The following is a 20,897-nucleotide window of genomic DNA, read 5'->3' as shown; positions in this document are numbered from 1 at the left end:
TATTAAAAAAGAATGAGTATTGCCCTGACCGGTTTGGCTCAGTGGATAGAGCGTCGGCCTGCGGACTGAAGGGTCCCAGGTTCGATTCCGGTCGAGGGCATGTGCCTTGGTTGTGGGCACATCCCCAGTGCGGAGTGTGCAGGAGGCGGCTGATCGATGTTTCTCTCTCATCAATGTTTCTAGCTCTCTATCCCTCTCTCTCTTTCTCTCTGTAAAAAATCAATAAAATATATTTTTTAAAAAAAAGAATGAGTGTTTTCAGTAATTGGAGCAAGTTAAATGACTATACATATGGGGGAAATGGACTCCATCTCACACCACACAACAACAATTAATTCCATGTGGATAGCAGTTCTCATTGTGAAAATCAAAATAACTCCTAGAAGATAATGTAGGAAATTAACTGCATGATCTTGGTGGTAAAATTTAAGAGCATTATTCATAAAGTAAAGGCTTGAGACAGTGGACTACATTGAAATTAAAAACATCTGTTAGCCCTAGCTGATTTGGCTCAATGGATAGAACATCAGCCTGTGGACTGCAGGGTCCCTGGTTCGATTTCAGTCAAGAGCACATGCCCAGGGTTGCAGGCTCGATCCTCAGTAGGGGGCAAGCAGGAGGCAACCAATCAATGATTCCCTCATCATTGATGTTTCTATCTCTTCCTCTCCCTTCCTCTTTGAAATCAATAAAAATATATTTAAAAAACAAAACAAAGAAAACACCTGTTCATCAAAAGAAACCATTAAAAAAAAAGAGAGAAGCACAAAGTAGGAAAAGATCAATAAAATATATAATGAATGGAAATATATAAACAGTTGTTACAGATCAACAAGGGAAGACTTAATTTAAAAGCAGACAAGAGACTTTAGCAGGGATTTCATAGAAATGCTTTATCTAAATGACCAATAAACATATACATGGAGATCAATCTCCTTCCTATCAGAGGAATGCAAATTAAAACCATAATAACGCATACACAAATAATTTCCATACGAAACAACACAAATAAGTGGAAAAAAGCTCATACAAAGCTAAGTTAACCATCCAAGTAAATGCTGAGACAAATGCTGTATGATTCTTTTTTTTGCTTGTTTCTTTTAATTTAAACTGATCTCTGCTGTGAGAAGTTAGAGTTGATCTCTGCTCAGGAGAATGGTAATAGTGATTGGGAGAAGGCACTAGACTTCTGGGGTTTTAGATTTTCTCTTCTGATATGGGTGGTGGCTACATGGCTGTGCATTTTGTGATAACTCAGTGAGATGTACATTTATGACTTGTGGGTTCATTCCTATTTATGTTACTAGGAGTCTAAATTAGTACATCTTTTTATAAAGCAGGACAGTGCAGTATGTATAAAATTTTAAATGTGTGTGCATTTAGATCCAGAAATTTTATGTGGTATCCATTTTGCAGGAAAATTTACATGTATGTTGAAATATGTAAATACTATGCTGTAAAGGGCAGAATTATTTGTAATATCAAAAAGTTGGAAATAAACTCAATGGCTGTCAGAAGTGGAAATGTTTAATAGAATTATGTTACATTTAAATAAGATGTTACAAAATGAAGACTGTGAGGGGCATATGTCACATGGTTGTGAATATATTTTTAAAAGTATGAAATTCTATACCAATGTAAATGCTCTTGCAATACTGTTCAATCTGTACATACATAAACTGTAGTGTTTGAGAGCTTGTTTGGAGGTTCTAGCAGGGGAGCGCAGCTACTCGTATACCCTTGACCGAAGACCGGTCCTCTCCTCTGGGGGGAAGGTCGTCCTCTTCGACCGAGCGCGCAGCTTCGGGAGGGACGAACACGGATCGGTGAGGGAGGAGGGGGACACCCGCCTAGCCAGCCAGATCAGCCGAATCAACCCTGGCGATCAATGGGGTGACAGATGTCGCAGCCAGATCGCCCTCACATCCAAAACTCTAGTGTTTGGAATGATGTTAGTAAGGAAAGGACTTTTCTGCATTAACCTCCCAAATAACTTCCTCAACAGAGCAAGAATAGCATTGCTCTATGAGGGGAAATTGTTGAGTTTTAAAACTAAATTAACCTAAGGTACTGACACTCTTTACTAACAACAACTAAAGATGAATGAATACTGACATTTCTGTTCCTGATCAAGTTCCTAATTTGTCCCTATAGATTCACTGGTCTTTTGTTAGCTACTTTTCAATGTAACAAGGATATCTGAAGTACTTCACAGTTTACAGAGTGTCTCACCTACATTCTTTTATTTCATTTTCCCAATATTTCCAGTATTATCATTATCTCTATTTTAAGAGAGGTTATATATTTAGAAAGAAGCAGACTCATGACCTGAAACCAGATTTTCTGATTCCATGCCATGTGCTCTTTATTTATTTACCTATAGGCTGCCTCCTAGGTTTGTTGTTGTTATTTAATCCTGGTAGAAAAGGGGACACAATTTTTAATTTGTAGATTCACACCATTATATGTACATTAATTCTAGGCATTACATTTTGTTTAATATTTCTGTCAGTGAATTATTTAAAAATTGAGGTAGGAACTAGAGAATTATTATTTTTAAATCCTTCTAATACACTTAAAAGTACTGAACCTAAAGGGAATGAAGTCTCCAATTGCTCAGGGAAACAGAGTAAGTAAAATCAAGGGAAGGATCTTGTGATTGTTAGAACTCTGTTGACTACATTAATATGCAATAGAGAGAAGGGGTAAGAGCAACAAAGAACCTGCATTTTTTCCCCTCTAAAACCACACCAATAATAATAATATCTAACACTTACTGAGCACTTCCTATGTTCCAGAAACTGTTAAAGCCTTTCATACCTAAACTCAATTCTCAAGGTAATGAGAGGTAGATATTATTCCTATCTTAACACAAAGAAACTATGGCACAGAAATGTGATTCTTTAGAAGAGAGGTTTTAATGGTGAACTTAAAGAACCTAGGACTACAAATGGAGAGGAAATATTATTGTTGAAAAGACTAAAAATGGTCTTTTTTAAAAAATATATATTTTATTGATTTTTTACAGAGAGGAAGGGAGAAGGATAGAGAGCTAGAAACATCGATGAGAGAGAAACATCGACCAGCTGCCTCCTGCACACCCCCCACCAGGGATGTGCCCGCAACCAATGTACATGCCCTTGACCGAAATCGAACCTGGGACCCCTCAGTCCGCAGATCGACGCTCTATCCACTGAGCCAAACCGGTTTCGGCTAAAAATGGTCTTAATGAAAAGAAAAAGTTCTGTGGTTTCTCAAATGCTAGCTATATATAAAGCATTCCATTTCTATTTGGAACAACCAGTGTTCCTCCAACTATGCACTACATTTACAAAACCAAACTCTAAGATCATAAAGCCACTTTGCAAAGGTCTTTAAAATCTAAGTCCTGTTTTCAATTCAATGCCTTTCCCAGCATTGCATGATGTCTCTTTCTTGACTATGTCCATAATGTCCACCATTCAATTTTAAAGAACAGTATGAAAAGTAGGGAGGTTAACATACTTAAGTGGACCAAGTGAAATTTCAAACATGCCCAATATCACTAAATAAATTATCAAAATTTTCACAGAAGCACCTGCTGACACAGTATTGCCCATGCACACATATAAAGGAAAACACAGGCACACATCCCTTACTGGAAGGGATATGCCCAGATGGCTTCTCTACCTACAATTCTGTTTCTTGATGAGGATGGAAAGAAGCTTGACTTGTCCTCAATGAGGAAGAGTTCCTGGCGATGTCTGCTAAATTGGACAGTGAAATATTCTGGATCAGGATGCTTCACATTCCTTGGGAGCTTCAGAGGCCCAAGAATAAAGTGAAAGGGGTCTTTCTCCGGTCGGGGAATATCACTCTCCTTAATAGGCCTTTTGATTCCCAACACTTCAGCATAAGTAACTAATACCTCCCAAGGGGCATGGATCTTGACAAAGTAAGTTTTTCCATCTTCAGAGTTCTATATAAAAAGAGGCAAAATAAGAGAAAGCTTACTAATATGTTTATTACTGAGCTAATTAAGGAAAAGAAACAGAATTATATAAAAACACAAATTAAAGATATCACAGCATTTTTCAATCTACTGAAAATCAGCAAAACTTTTAGAAGAGCAAATGCCCAAGACAGTTACATACTGTGTGTGTGTGAGTGTGTGTGTATGTATATATGTATATATATATATATATATACACATATACACACATATACATATATATGTGTGTGTGTGTGTGTGTGTGTGTGTGTGTGTGTGTGTGTGTGTGTGTATGTATATGTGTGTGTGTGTTTTACATAGAGGGTGTCCCAAAAAATGTATACACATTTTGAATAATTATTAATTCCAATGGGTTAAATCTGAAAAGAAAATCAATTGAATTATCAGCTGTAAAATATGTATACATTTTTTGGGGACAGTATGTGTGTGTTTGTGTGTCAGAGAGAGAGACAGAGAGAGGTAAAGAGATAATATTTTAAAATATATATTTCAGTGTCAATGTATACTAGCCTGAAATCCACAGATACATATGTATCTGGGCAATCTCTTAAGTACTGATTTAGCAACTAGCCATTTGCTCAGACTTGTGCTTAGGGTATATGTGGAACACTTAGGAAGTATAAGATGCAGTCACTCTTTTTTCCTAACTTCTATGTATAGCCTAAACTTAGAGCATGTATAGCTTACACTCTTGTTTCTGCTAAGGGCCATTTGGATATTTATAACATCACTCAAGGGCCATCCTATCTAATAAAGAGGTAATATGCAAATTGACTGTCACTCCAACACACAAGATGGCTTCCCCCATGTGGTCAAAGATGGCCACCCCATGTGTACACAAGATGGCCACCACAAGATGGCCAGCAGGGGAGGGCAGTTAGGGGTGACTGGGGCTGCAGGGGAGGGCAGTTGGGGGAGACCAGGCCTGCAGAGAAGGGTAGTTAGGGGTGACCAGGCCTACAGGGGAGGGTAGTTAGGGGCAACCAGGCCTGCAGGGGAGGGTAGTTAGGGGCAACCAGGCCTGCAAGGGAGGGAAGTTGGGGGGGGGACCAGGCCTGCAGGGGAGGGCAGTTGGGATAAGCTCTGCAGGGGAGGGCAGTTGAGGGCAACCAGGCCGGCAAGGGAGGGAAGTTAGGGGTGACTGGGCCTGAAGGGGAGGGCAGTTGTGGGGGGACCAGGCCTGCAGAGGGCAGTTGAGGGTGACCAGGTCGGCAGGGGAGGGCAGTTAGGGGTGATCGGGACAGCAGGGGAGCAGTTAGGTGCCAATCAGGCTGGCAGGGGAGTGGTTAGGAGCAATCAGGCAGGCAGGCAGGCGAGCGGTTGGGAGACAGCAGTCTTGAATTGTGAGAGGGATGTCCAACTGCCCTTTTAGGCCTGATCCCACTGGGCCTAAATGGGCAGTTGGACATCCCTCGAGGGGTCCCATATTGGAGAGTGTGCAGGCTGGGCTGAGGGACACCCACCCACTCCATGTACAAATTTTGTGCACCGGGCCTCTAGTACAAAATAATCAACTTACAAATTAACCTACTATATTTGATCAAACATTTAATTAACTCACTCCTAATGGCTTGGCAGGGCCACACCAAATCCCAAACCCTGAACTAGAGGAAGTACTTTAGATAATAAGGGTTCATTAAACAGAAGAATAATTATGTTATAGTTATAGAGTATGTGGTATAATACATATTTATTACTTCAGTAAAAACAGGGATAGATAAGAACTAATGAGTGTTAATTTAGAACTAGAGAGTATTAGAGTTTCATAGACAGAATAGAAACTTAAATATGGCTTTAAAAATAATTTTGAAGGAAATTCTAGAAAAATAGTAAATGGTAGTGGGTTAGAAAAAACAATGTGTCATATTCATGAGCAGAAACGTTCCTTGGCTTAAATATCAGTTGTACTACAAATTAGCCAGGCTAACTAGATCGGATGCCAGATTATAAGCAGCTTTCAAAATGACAAAGATATGAAACAAAAACCACTTCACTTTCTTCATATCCTGAACAGATTTATTTACGTCTATTTGTGAAGTGTTCTACTCATCATCTCACAGAGCAAAAACCAACTTACCTGAACAACCACAGGTATTACCATTCCCAGTGTACACATTTGATGCCTAAAAAACTAATGTATTGCTCCCAAGACAAGGTTTATCTAGTCAAAGGCCAGAGTAGAAGGAAAGAACATTTTAACACCAAGGTTCTGGTATAAATTAACTCTTTTACCCTTTTGTCTTCAATTTCCAACTCAAGACCTGTTTTTCTGAGGTTTTCTTCAAACTTTTTTCTTCGTTCCTATGGAAAAACGAATCAATAGAATTATGCAGAACACTTCTATTTACACTGTGATAAATAGACTTGTTACATAATGAAGATGCCTCCGACGGTCCACTGCCACTCTTATGGTTTCATATAAAAGTACTCTATGTAGTATCCCCATTTCAATGTTACGTGCTGCTTTTCACCGGGACTTTAACCCATAATATAACTAGAAAATTCCAATATATCTAAGGATAATCTCCAGGAAGTGTGCAGGATCTCTATCTGAAAAAAAAAAAATGCACAAATAACAACAACAACAAAATACTAAATAACAACAAAAAATAGAGAAACAGATAATGCTTCTAGTTGGGAAGACGCAGTATTACAAAGCTATCAATAACCTTCAAATAAATGAGATAGATAATATAATTTTAAACCAAAATATCATGACTTTTAATCTTAAAGAACAGAACAGGTCACTTAGAATAAGTAAAATTAAATTAAATGCAAATAATCATTACTTGTGGGCTTCAAAAGTATGCACTGATTGCTGAAAAAACTTGAGGTTTTAATTATGATTTCATTGTGAAAAATTTCATAATAATGGAGATTTAAAAGGCTTTGCTAGAAAGTTAGAGGACACTCATCTTCAAATGGATACCTTGAGATGTAATGAAACTTTACAAGGAATAAAATATTCTTTTATATCCTTATTTTTAAAATATATTTTTATTGAGTTTAGAGAGAGGAAGGAAGAAGAAGAGAGAGATAAAAACATCAAATATGAGAGAGAACAACTGATTGGCTACCTCCTGCAGGCCCCACAATGGGCATCAAGCCCACAACCCGGGCATGAGCCCTGACCAGGAATCAATCCATGACCTTCTGGTTCCTAGGTCAACACTCAATCACTGAACCATACTGGACTAGGAAATATTATTTTAATATGTCTTTTCCCTCCTCTTCTAATGTTTACTATATGTTCACTACATCTCAGAACAGGCCTGTGATAATGGTGCAAGGTCTCCTTTCTCAGCTACTTTTTCATAGTTGCCCTTCTCCTATGTTACCAAAGAAAGACAAACAGGAAACATAAAAGGAGAGGGACATTAAATGTATTGAATGTATTGTATCAGGCCTTGGACAGTGTGGCTCAATTGGCTGAGCAATGTCCCGCACTGAAATGTTGCCAGTTAGATTCCTGGTCAAGGCACATGCCTGGGTTGTAGGCTCGAGTCCTGGTTGGGGTGATTTCGGGAGGCAGCTGATCCATGTCTCTCTCTCGCTCTCGCTCTCGCGCTTTCTCTCTCTCTTTCTCTCTCTCTCTCTCTCTCTCTCTCTCTCTCTCTCTCTCTCTCTCTCTCTCTCTCTCTCTCTCTCTCCTCTCTCTCTCTCCTCTCTCCTCTCCTCTTCTCTTCTCTCCTCTCCTTTCCTAAATAAATAACACCATATTTTTAAAAAGTCTTAAAATATTGTATAAGTATTAAAAAAGTGAATAATCCTTCTCATTGTAATAACAAATGCAAATTTTGCAAGTGATATAGTCACCTCTGAGTTTGAGGAAATAGGATTGTTACTTCATAGACCATTAAACTCTACTTTTATGATGAATCACTTTGTAATTTATATAATTAGGATTTCAAAAAAAGATTAAAATTGCTAGAGCAATAATATTTTTATTACAATCTATTCATTTATCTAGACAATCTTAATTCACACTAACATATATAAAAACAAAACAGGACTATATTCAAAGCTGAAACATCTCATTCTAGGAATAATTCTCTTTCATCCGAGAACAAGAAAATATTTTTTAAGCCCCTCTGCCCATCTCATTAACTGATGCATTTATCATGAGTTTACTTTTTTAAAATAACATTTTATTTTTTTATTTAGACCAAGTGGTGATATTTTATTTATTTATTTTTATTGAGACCAAGTGGTAGTATTTGTTCTTGCTTTTTTTTTTTTTAATATGGAAGAATTAACAGCACATTTGTTTGTTCAAAAAAATAAACACACAAAAACTGCCAAGTAAAGATGAACAAAAAATATAATTTAAAAGAGAGAAGAAAGACTTGCAAGAGCAATGTCCCTAAGCAGGCATATGAAGAAGTTAGTACCACAGGCTTGAAAGTGCTATCCTTAGAAAGATCTGCCTGCAAGAGTGGCACTCAGGTCTGGGAACTTGGCTTTCGGGAGGGTTCCCACAACTCCCAGAAGTGATAAAAGTTGCTCACTATACCTTACCTGTTATACAAACAATGCAGTTTATGCTAATCATTTGCTTTCCATCTGGGACTATGACATGTTAGTATGTGCTAGGCAGAAGGAGAAGGTGACCAGCCCTCAGTAATATCCTAGGGCACTTAGTCTTTAATGGCAATCCTATTAGACAACACTTCACATGTTACCCAAGGAATTAAGTGCATTCTATACCACTCCACTGAAAGAAAATTCTTGTGAGCTTGCACCTGGTTTCCTCTGGAGTTTGCCCTATGCATTATTTATATTATTTCCCTGCAATAAAACACGGCCATTGCATATGACTATATACAGTGCATGTGTATCCTTCTAATGAATGACCAAACCTCGCGGTGGTATTGGTGACTCCTGAATAGTAGGCAAGAAGAAATGGGAACCAGGGTACAAGTGGAAGTGTTGGCTGTAGGCAGAATAATAGTTTTCTATGATAACAGGAAGAACAGTAGATTATGCAGGTGAAGATGCTGGTGAATGGACAGATGTGATGGGAATTTAGAACTTCTCTTCTACTTACTTCAGCTTTCCCAGTGAAGTAGAAAAGTGTGGTCAGCTAAGCTTGAAAATGGGGAGGAGGAATTGGAGGTGAAAGGAGAGAGAAAAAGTTGTAAAACAGTCATCCAGGAAAGTAGAGAGCAAAATAGAATAAACAAGTAAAGTATGACAGCCAGACAGTATTAAGGACCTAATATTTATTGAGCATCAATTATGCTTCAACCACTGTCCTAGGCATTTGGGTATACAGCAACGAACAAGACAAAGTCCTTGGTCTTATGAACTTAATTTATAGTGTTTGACACAGCAAATGAGTAAAAAAAAAAAGTAAATTCAGAAAGGGACATGTTATAATGAAAAGAAAATAAGATAAGGAACAGAGCATAATCTAAAGGAGACTTCAGATAGAGTGGATTAATGAAAACTGAAATGAAAATTGCATAAAAAATATACATTATGTTTAGACATACAACTCAAATTTTAGAGGTAACATTTAACATTTAAGATAAACTATATAAAAATAGAAGAAGTAACTTTGAAGAGGAAAAAGAATTTAGTCCAAAAATTAAACTAATTTTACACATTCATTCTTAGGCTGCCTGTTTTGTAGTCTTCTTAACCAGGTTCAACTTTCGGTAACACTTCAGAGGCCTCTGATTTTTGCAATATAATTCATTGGGAACATACCTGTCCAATTATAGAATGTGTTTCTTTCTATTATTATCATTTCTTTCACATAAGTACTTACTATCTTTATGTCCGCTTCTTTCTTTACGTCATCAACATAGGAAAGCACAAAATCGATTTGCCTAATCCCATCTCGGAAGAAGATTGAGTCTTTGCTTTGTTTATCTTTATCAAACTGGAGGAGACATGAATGACAGAACAGTTTTATTTTCAAATGGCAAAAACATGATATCCTTAATCAGCTAAAATTGGGTCATCATCTAATTTTTTTTAGTCCTAAAATGACAGTTGAAGACAAGTATCTAGAGTTTTCATCAACATAAAATTATGCTTATTTTAGAAAATGAAGTTCCATAAAGGAAATGTTTATTAAACAACAAGGATTCAAGATGAAACTGAGTATATTAACAACAAGCATACACAACAAAAATGATGCAATTACACCCAAATATAGAATGAATATATGTATACACTGATCCCAAAATGCATATTCAGAGAGAGACTTGCTATTTTCATTAAACATGCCAATTAGTTCAACAAACAATTAATGGTCACACACTACTTTAGAATTAGTTAATGAATATCACTATATTATGATTTCATAAAATTGCCTATTCTATGATTTAATAAAATTGCCACTTTCTAATTCAACTTTTGAAGGGTTCAAATAAAATCAAAGTGCAGTAAAAAATTAGGAAGCAGGTAGCTTGCGGCTGGCTTCACTACAAGTAAAGTCTCATGCAAATCTCCTTTCAACATCAATTTCTTAGGTGAGCCAAAACCAATCCTTTGTTTAAATTTGTGTTATTGTTTCTCTCAGTATAATAATCAAACTTTCAAATTCAACTTTCACATGCTGTATAGTTCATTAGTGCCTTCCCTTTCAAAACCGCAAGGACACTAGAGAGCTTTAGAGAGATGGAACTTCATATTTGATTAATTCTCTTTATAGTTTATATGTAATACTTGGAATAGCCCCATATAATACTTAGAATGATGCAATCAGATAAGGCAGTGGATGACAGTGATCTCTCTAACTCTGATGCAAAATTATAATATAGACAACTTTCTTGTATCTAACCTGTGAATGAAGAACTAGATTTTTAAAATTTTCATAACTGGTGTTTGTATCAGTTTGTGAGTTTATTTTATGGTGTTCTATGCTGTTTTTCAGTCAAGTCAGGCCACACAATCCTCTCATATAAAGAAATGAGTGTAGATCAGTCATGTACAAATAAGACAAAAATTTCAGGTATGATCTGTGTTTCATGAACAGAGTAACTGCATTTTATCTATATGAACACATAGTCGATGTGTCTGCAAAATAAGTAGTTCCCAATGCATAGAAGGAAATGATTGGAAAAATAGGTTAACAGAAATATTTAGGGAGTCTAAAAATTAAATATCAAAATATAGTAACTCAAATGTTATGTCTAAGTTCTCTATGTCCCAAAAGAATTACATAATCATCTCCCTTTTCTGAAAAGAAAGTAAAAAAAAAAAAAACCTGAGAAAACTCAAACTGTTATCTTATACACTGATTATAAATCACTAAAAAAGTAAAAGTAAACAAAATAAACCATTTGAACTCTTGTAAATCATAGTATTAACATGAAATTCACTGAAACTCGTGGAAGCTAACTGGGCCAAAAGAATTAATTAGAATAAATATAATCAAAACAAAAAATAGAAGGGAAAAACAATAATCATTTTGCTCTAAATCTGTGACAGCTATTTTGCATGGTATTTTATAAAAGTAAACAACATATATTTAAACGTGCTCTTACTATTTGAAAAGCTAAATCTAGGTCCATGGAGAGTTCTGGTAACAGAAAATGTGCACATAGAAATCAGTAAAAATCACAGAGTATTTAGCTATTAAAAAATAAACAAGTAGCTCCAAAAATAATGACTCCAATTATTTCCCTGAGTCCCTGAGGGTTCAGTCAAAATGGGTATATACACTGAGTGGCCAGATTATTCTGATATCTGAACGCATAATAATCTGGCCACTCGTGTGTGTGTGTGTGTATGTGTGTGTGTGTGTGTGTGTGTGTGTGTGTGTGTATTAGAGGCCTGGTGCATGAATTTGTGCATGGGGGCGGTCCGGCTAGCCTGGCCAGGGGGAGGGGACATGGGCGGTTGGGCGGCCTGCCTGCTGGTCAAACTCCTGGTCAAGGGGACAATTTGTATATTAGCCTTTTATTATATAGGATATACACTGAGTGGACAGATTATTATGCATTCAGAGATCATAATAATCTGGCCACTCAGTGTATACTTCCCTTCTACTGAAAGCCAAAGGCTACATGGGAAAATCCAAACTTCTGTCATTATGTTGTGCCCTGACTATAAACTGTAAACATTTTTAAATTAAGGAAAAATCACTTGTAGCCTTGTAAATCACCATGAGGTATTTGTCAGCACTGTTAACAAAAACTAGTTGAAGCCACTGGGGCAGAAAAACCTAATAATTTTTTTATATATAACCAGATACTATTAAAACCCATCATTGTTTTGTTTTGCCCAAGACATGACATTAAGATATTTTGCAGTGTGTGTGCGAGTTTGTGTTTATATTTGATTTGCTCTTAGAAATGCCTATATATAACAAGCCTTTTATAAATCTGGGACATTTTCTTTAAATTAGGTAATTATTCTGAAGTTCAGAGACTTGGATTCCTGAATGGGGTTCTGAAATAGTATGTAAATTATATGTATGTACCATATGTATGTGTGTGCGTATAGGCATATATATATGCCTATATATATGATATATATGATACACATACACATTTTTAGGAAGAGGTTCCATAGCTTTAATCAGATAAAAAAAATGTAATAGTCACCATTGTAAAACTTCAATTGCCCGGGGAAGAGGCATCAGTAACAAAGACCCCCACCCCAAAAACAATCCAATTCTTTGGGATAAAAATGACTTAGACTATCACTGCAGCTATCCAAGCATAAGCAGCAGCATTCAGCACTGCTTTTACCATAAGACGTCGCCTCAGGAACAAATTGTATCTTTTTGCAGGCTGTGAAGCAATCAACAGAGGGTTAACAAATCCTGCCCAGGATTAAAGAAAATATTTCAAACATCATAAACATCATGGAGGGACCTGGAGAGTATTAGGTTAAGTGAAATAAGCTAGTCAGAGTAAGACAAGTACCACATGATTTCACTTATATATGGAATCTAATGAACAAATTAAAGAAACAAAATTGAAACAGACTAATAGATACAGAGACCAGACTGACAGCTAGCTGTCAGAGGGGAAGAGGCTAGGTCCCAGCCGCTAGGAGGGCGCTCTTTCTCTCTCTCTCTCTTCTTCCCTTCCTTCTTCTCTTTCTCCCTCCCTTCCTCTCTCCAAAACCAATTTAAAAAATACTATATAGGATATTTTTATTTTAAAAAAAGAAATTGATATTTGAAACCTATATAATCTTTTTATTAAATAAATCTTTATTGTTCAGATTATTACAATTATTCCTCTTTTTTCCCCCATAGCTCCCCTCCACCTGGTTCCCACCCCACCCTCTGCCCTTACCCCCGCCACTGTCCTCATCCATAGGTGTACGATTTTTGTCCAGTCTCTTCCCGCACCCCCACACCCCTTTCCCCCCGAGAATTGTCAGTCCACTCCCTTTCTATGCCCCTGATACTATTATATTCACCAGTTTATTCTGTTCATCAGATTTTTTAGTCACTTGATTTTTAAATTCACTTGTTGATAGATATGTATTTGTTGTTTATAATTTTTATCTTTACTTTTTTCTTCTTCTTCCTCTTCTTAAAGAATACCTTTCAGTATTTCATGTAATACTGGTTTAGCGGTGATGAACTCCTTTAGCTTTTTCTTATCTGTGAAGCTCTTTATCTGACCTTCAATTCTGAATGATAGCTTTGCTGGGTAGAGTAGTCTTGGTTGTAGGTTCTTGCTATTCATCACTTTGACTATTTCTTGCCACTCCCGTCTGGCCTGCATAATTTCTGTTGAGAAATCAGCTGACAATGGAATGGGTGCTCCCTTGTAGGTAACTGTTTTTCTCTTGCTGCTTTTAATATTCTTTCTTTGTCTTTTGCTCTTGGCATTTTAATTATGATGTGTCTTGGTGTGGTCCTCTTTGGATTCCTTTTGTTTGGGGTTCTGTGTGCTTCCTAGACTTGTAAGTCCATTTCTTTTACCAGGTGGGGGAATTTTTCTGTCATTATATCTTCAAATAGGTTTTCAGTATCTTGCTCTCTCTCTTCTGGCACCCTCATAATTCTGATGTTGATACGCTTGAAGTTGTCCCAGAGGCTCCTTACACTATCTTCCTATTTTTGGATTCTTTTTTTCTTTTCTGGTTGAGTGTTTTTTCCTTCTTTGTATTTCAAATCTTTGACTTGATTCTTGTGATCCTCTAGTCTGCCTTTAGATCTCTGTATAATATTTTTTATTTCAGTCAGTGTATGCTTAATTTCTAGTTGGTCCTTTTTCATATTCTTGAGGGTCTCGCTAAATTTATCGGCCTTTTCTAGAAAATTCTTGAAAAAACTTATAACTGTGGTTTTGAACTCTATATCCAGTCATTTACTTTCCTCCATTTCTTTCATTTGTGATCTGTTTCTTTGTCTCCACATTTTGGCTGCTTCCCTGAGTTGACAGAGTGGCCTTGTGTTGTTGGTGTCCTATAGGGCCCAGTGGCTCAGGTTCCCCAGTTACCTGAGGTGGACACTCTTGGTTCACCCCTTTGTGGGCTGTGTGCACAGTCTTGTTTTAGCTAAGCCTTGATTGTTGTTGGTATCACTGGGAGGAATTGACCTTCAGGCCAATTGGCTGTGAGGATCAGCTGTATCTATGCTGGGAGAACTTCTGTGCTGGAGACACCCTTATGAGACAAGACTTGCAAAAAGCCTCTGTGCTCAGCTTGGATGGGGCGGAGTCTCAGGGTGAAGCAGACAGCATTGGTTTCCTATCAGCCCTGCCCTAATAGGCCCCTGTGTCTCCATGTCTCGTGGTAATCACTGCAAGCACCTCGAGAGAAAGCCACCCTCGAGTTCTGCCCGCTGCCAGAGAGTCCAGTTTCTCACCGAATGAGTCTCGCCCAGAACTGGAGTTCAGTGCAGTCAGGTGCTTTTGTCTCCCACCCACTTGAGAAAGCCAGCCGCACACTCAGTTGCCAGTCCTGTCCACGTGCGTGTCTCAGTACCTCTGCCTCCTGCAGCTCCTCTGAGTCTCAGTGTGCTTTGCTCTTTCCTTCTAGTTGTAGAATTTCCACTCAGCCAGTCTTCCTGTGGTTCTAGATGATGTCCGTTTTGTCTTTTAGTTGTAGTTTGTGCGAGGCAGTAGTTTAGATGTTGTTGTGCGAGGCAGCAGTTTAGATGTTTACCTATGCCGCCATCTTGGTTTCTCCCCTGAAACCTATATAATCTTATAACCAATGTCACCCCAATAAATTTACAGAGAGGAAGGAAGAGGGATAGAGAGTTAGAAACATCGATCAGCTGCCTCCTGCACACCCCCGACTGGGGATGTACCTGCAACCAAGGTACATGCTCTTGTCTGAAATCGAACCTGGGACCCTTCAGTCCGCAGGCTGATGCTCTATCCCCTGAGCCAAACTAGTCAGGGCTTACCCCAATAAATTGAAAAAAAGAGAAAGTATAGTACTGATCATTGCTTACCAATCCTGCTTCACTGAGGAGAAAGCTGGTCTCTCTGCTGCTCCCGCTCTGCAATTAGCACCATAAGGAAGATACAATGCTGTTAATAATGATGCAAGTGGGAGCATATAATGTTCAGCAACAAAAGCTCTAGCTTCTTTCTGCAGAAATACTAAACCTGCAATTCAGGGGAGCTCTGAAACTAAATGCAAAACTGTGTCTATATATGTGTATACATGTGCATGTGTATTCATGCAAGTGTGGGTGTATATATGTGTATGTGTGTGTGAAGAGAGAGAGCTTGAGAGGGAATGAGAATTTTGGAGGTACCTTTGTCAAATCATAGAAAAAAAGAACACCTGAGACACAAGAAATGGTTAAGAACCACTATATTACAGAGAATTAGGATCTCCATTCTTTTAATGATGCTGAATTCTCAACAGGACCAAAACAAAGGGCAGAATCAATGGATTCTTTTAGGCCTTTCAAACATTTGATGACATTACTGAAACAGTGGGAAGACTGAACCTAAGTAAATACTCAAAATCCTATTTCACTGATATGTGATTCTATCTGCCTGTAGACCTTGGATGAATTCCATTAACTCAGCAGCATTGTTTTGGCTACAACCCTCAAATGTTACTCTGTTGCATTTTCACTTTTATTCAGTTCAATGTTTTGTTTTGTGTTTTCCTTGAGACTTTCTTTGACCCATGAATTGTTTAGAAGTATGTTGTTTAGCTTCTAATTATTGGAGATGTTCCTGTTATCATTCTGATTAATTTGATTCTATTGTGTTCAAAAAACACTCTATGATAATTATTTTAAATTTGTTGAGGTTTATCTTGGTATATGCTCCATAAGTACTTGAAATGAATGTGTATTCTCTTGCTGTCAAATGCAGTAGTCTATAAATGACAATTATATCCTGTTGCTTGATACATTAAGTCAGTGGTTGGCAAACTGAGGTTTGCCGCTCTGTTGACTAATGAGTTTGCCGATCACTGTATTAAGTTAATCTATATCTTTGCTGGTTTTCTCTTTAGTTGTGTCATCTATTGTTGAGAAAGGAGTGAAGTGTCCAGTTGTAATTATAGACTTGTGTATTACTGCTTTCCATCCTATTATTTTGCTTCATATATTATGATGCTATTACTTGGTACATATAACTTTCCTGTATCTTAATGTTGGATAGACACTTCTAATGATTCTATAATGTCCTATTTCCATGGTACTTTTCTTTGCTACAAAGTATACTTTATATATTAATTTAGCACTCTTGCTTTCTATTAATGTTTGTATATATTTTCAACCATAATGTTTTTAATGCTCTTTGCAAATCTGTCTTTCAATTATTGTGTTTAGACTATTTACATTTAATATAATTGATTAGGAATTAATTCTGCCATTTTATTTTTTGTTTTTTTTTCTGTTTGTTCTTTGTTATATTTCTCTCTTTTATTTTGCATGACTTCCCATCGGTTATTGGAACTTTCTTAATAATTCAATTTTGATTTATCTAAGCAGTTTTTTAGTGTATCACTTTATGTATAGTTTTTTAAATGGTGGATTTTGACATTACATTATATATACATTACTTATCACAACCCACAATATGTATACTTTATCTATCAATGAAGTATATAACCCTCATGTCCATTTATATTCCCGAACCTCTTTAGTATTATCTTAACTATTTCTCTGTATACATTGAGAACATCAGAAATTGTTAAATATTTTTACTTCAATTGTCAAACATAATTTTGAAAACTCAGAGGAGAAAGTCTATTGCATTTAGTCATATTTATACTCTTCCTGCTTTTTTTCCCCTCCTTTCCCATGTCACAATATTCATTTTATCATTTATTTCTATTAAAGAACTTACTTTGGCCAATCTGTGCTGGTAAAAGTTTTCATTAGTATTCCTTCTTTTGAGAATGTCTTGATTTACTGTTGATACCAAAGGGTACTTTCATTGGCTATATAATTCTGGATTTGGCACTTTTTTGACCACTTAAAACAATTGTAGCACTTCCTTGGGTTTCTGATGAGAAAGCTACTATAATTTTAATTACTTTCCCCCTATAGTTAAGGTGTTTTTTCTCACTGCTTTCAAGAATTTTTTTTTTATATTTAGTTTTCTGAACCAGTTTTAGTTCAATTGATGTGAATTTGAGTTTATCCTGTTTGTAGTTCCTTCAGCTTCTTGAATCTGTAGGTTTATGTATTTTGACAAATTGAGCTATTTCCAGCTATCCTGGGATTTCAGTAACACAAATACAAGATCTTTTGGTATAGTCCCATAGGTGCCTGAGGCTCTGTTCATTTTATCCAATTTTTTCCTCTCTTCTGTTTAGCTTGGGTAATTTCTATTCTATCTCCAAATTCAGTGATTCTTTCTTCTATCCATTCCACCTTCTGTTGAGTTTTTCTAATTTCAGTTATCTATTTTTCAATTCCAAAATTTCCCATAGGTTCTTCTTTAAACTTCTGTTATATTTTTGCTGAGACTTTCTACTTTTTTATGTTTGAAGTATGTTCACAATTGCTCACTGAAGCTCTTGGATGATAGTTGCTTTAAAATCCATCCTAATCAGATAAGTTCTAACATCTGTGTCACTGCAACATTGGTATCTATTGCTTGTCTCTTCTCATTCAAGTTGATGTTCTTCTGGTTCTTGGTATTCTATGTGGTTTTTCTACAGAAATCTAAACTTGTAGGGTGTTGTGGTATAAGATTATATATTTTATTTAAATCTCCTGCTTTACTAAAACTGAAGACTTACTACTAAGTCTTCTCTGATACCACACTGATGGGGTAAGTGGAGTGATGCCTTACAACCTGGTGGGGGTAAAATTCTAGGTTTCCTTCTCAGCCTCTGTGGATATGAGGGGTTGGTGGAATGGTGGAAGGGTTTCTCAATACTACTGGGTAGGGGTGGAAGTTCAAGCTTACCCTTAGGCCTTCGCTGATCCCAGCCTGTCTGGAAAGATGCCTCCTTACTGCTCCCTATATGGCTTCCACTGTCACCATGGCAGGGAGTGGTGTGGGGATGGCTTCTCTCCTTCTAGACAGTAATGGTGAAACTCATGGCTTTCCACCAGGCTATCTCTGACAACAACCCAGCACAAATGAATTGAGCACCTTGTTACTACTGTTGAGAGTGAAAGTCCAGGCTGCCCATCATCTCCACTGATTCCATGCAGATGAGTATGTGAGAGAGACACATTTTCATAGTACCTGCCTTTTCCATTGATAAACCCTAAAACTGTATTTTCTGATGCTGAATATATTGTAAATCAGCTAAAGTATGAATATTTCAAATCAGACTATTCTGACTATGCCAACAAGTCAATAGTTCAATTTCAGCAACACTAAAAACAAAAACCCCATAAACTATGGCATATGATATTACTAAAAAGCTATAGTTGAATTTTTCTGAGTTTGACAAACTAATTGTAAAGCCTTAAAAATGTTAGCAAAATTTTTTGAACTAAAGTCCTATCTGAGGTTAAAGGCAAGTAAGCAATATCCATTGCTCTTGAAATTTGCAAAAGGATAAGGAACAGCATAAATATGAAAAAAATTATTTTTCTGTTATAGAAATTTAAGTCTAGAGTATATATGAATATGAAAGATAAACACAGAAGCAAAGAATGTAAACTGTAACTGAAGTTAACTTGAGAAATACATAAAAATCTGTGAGGAGTATATTATTATTATGCCAATATGAACAAAATGACAATATATTTATTATCACGTAAACTGGTTCAGTCTTATAAAATAAATCTTTCATCAGAATTCTCTAAAGAAATGGAAACTTGAATTTTTCATGTTATTTTCTAGATAATTGTCTTGATTCACTTACTCAATAAAATGTTCTCAATGTCACATTTTATCACTTTAGTTGTGGAGACTATTTTATGACAGTGGTTTTCAAGCTTTAATGGCAATAAGAATCACCTGGGTGCTTTTTAAAACTCATGACTTCTTAACCTTACCCTGAAGCAGGGGTCCTCAAACTACAGCCCACAGGCCACATGCGGCCCGCCCAGGACATTTATCCGGCCCTCTGGGTGTTTTTGTCGCCGCTGCCTGTCCTGCTTAGCAGCCGACTTAGCAGTGTGCATAGGAATTTGTTCATAGTTTTTTTTTTAAAACTATAGTCCGGCCCTCCAACGATCTGAGGGACAGTGAACTGGCCCCCTGTTTAAAAAGTTTGAGGACCCCTGCCCTGAAGAGTCCTGATTAGTAATCTGAGGTTGGGCCCAAAGGTTTGCATTTTGAGGGCGTTTTTCATATAATTCTTATTCAGGTGGTCTACAAGTTATATTGTAAAAATTAATGAACTATATGATTTCCATAGTCTCTTCAGTTTTCATATCCTGTTTATGTCAGCATTTTGGTCATTGAACTTTTAAAGGAATTGCAGAACTTCTGGGAATCTTTAGTCAACCAGTTTATCCTGTTAACTAGCACACAACCAACCTACTCTGATAGACTTTCTTTCCCAGGGTGGGAATTTCAGTCATTCCTAAAAAGCTATTTTTAAAAAAATACTTTTGTTGTTGTCTTGTTGGTCATCCTTAACCCAATTCAAGGACACGTACCAGAAAGACTACTTTGTCTGAAATACCTTCAGAATGTTTACATTCTGTATACGAGAAATCCTAATTGTTAGTATCTTATATTCTGTATACAAGAAATCCTACTTATTAGTTTATATAAATAAAATAAGGCTTTTGGTTGGGAGAATTCTGTATTTTTACAAGTAGTATTTAATTTTATTATTTATTATTTTATTTAATATGTTTACTTAACTCAGGTTGAATTACTGGAACCTTGGCATAGTCATCAATAAACACTATTCACATACTAATAATTGTAACATAAAAAGCTTTCACATATTATACCTGCATTATACTCTATCAAAATGTGCTTTTAAAAAGCACCCAGGTGATTCTTATTGCCATTAAAGCTTGAAAACCACTGTCATAAAATAGTCTCCACAACTAAAGTGAAGCCAAGTTCTATTATCTAGCATATCAAGTCTTAGCATTCTGAGTTTATTTCACAGGGATCCTGAAAACAAATCCAAGCTTGTGTTTGTTCCTTTATAACATCTAGAAAGACCCAATATTAAATCTGCATGAAACACAGTATTTGCTTTACTTAATAAAAAATGACCAGGTTAGAGGACAAAATAGAAAGAATGTAGTATGAGTAAATATCTGAAGGACAAAGACCTAAGGTATTCATATAAAGTACATTTCTAACCTAGTCTTGGTTTTTCATTCTGATTTATAGGCTGCTAGTATATATTTAACTTACCTCACTCATTTCTAAAACAAAGCTTGTGTCCCTATTGAGTCTTCTTTCTAAATTAAATAAGAAAGGAAAAAAAAAAAACATGTTAAATGGCCAACTGATCAGAATATGTTAGAGTTATCATATAGAGAAAACAAGAATTCAAAAATCAAACAAAAAGTTCAAAGAAAAAAATACTGAAATAAAATGCCCCAAATATTCCTGGAGCTAAGTTG

The 20,897-nt window shown here is 36.5% G+C and overlaps 1 protein-coding gene across 1 annotated transcript in view; it reads right to left on the bottom strand.

The window, feature by feature from the left end:
* The window catches only part of ANO5 (anoctamin 5), a 60,687-nt gene that overhangs the window by 33,211 nt on the left and 6,579 nt on the right, over nt 1–20,897 (bottom strand). The window contains exons 2-6 of the mRNA XM_054725307.1: nt 20,686–20,732; nt 15,375–15,422; nt 9,765–9,878; nt 6,224–6,292; nt 3,674–3,958 (exon numbers count right to left, since the gene is read on the bottom strand). Coding sequence (XP_054581282.1) covers nt 3,674–3,958; nt 6,224–6,292; nt 9,765–9,878; nt 15,375–15,422; nt 20,686–20,732 — 563 coding nt within the window. The remainder of the gene's footprint in view (nt 1–3,673; nt 3,959–6,223; nt 6,293–9,764; nt 9,879–15,374; nt 15,423–20,685; nt 20,733–20,897) is intronic.

The sequence above is a fragment of the Eptesicus fuscus genome, chromosome 13, assembly GCF_027574615.1.
Source record: "Eptesicus fuscus isolate TK198812 chromosome 13, DD_ASM_mEF_20220401, whole genome shotgun sequence".
NCBI classification, from domain to species: Eukaryota; Metazoa; Chordata; class Mammalia; order Chiroptera; family Vespertilionidae; genus Eptesicus; species Eptesicus fuscus.
This window is presented reverse-complemented; position numbering and strand designations above follow the sequence as displayed.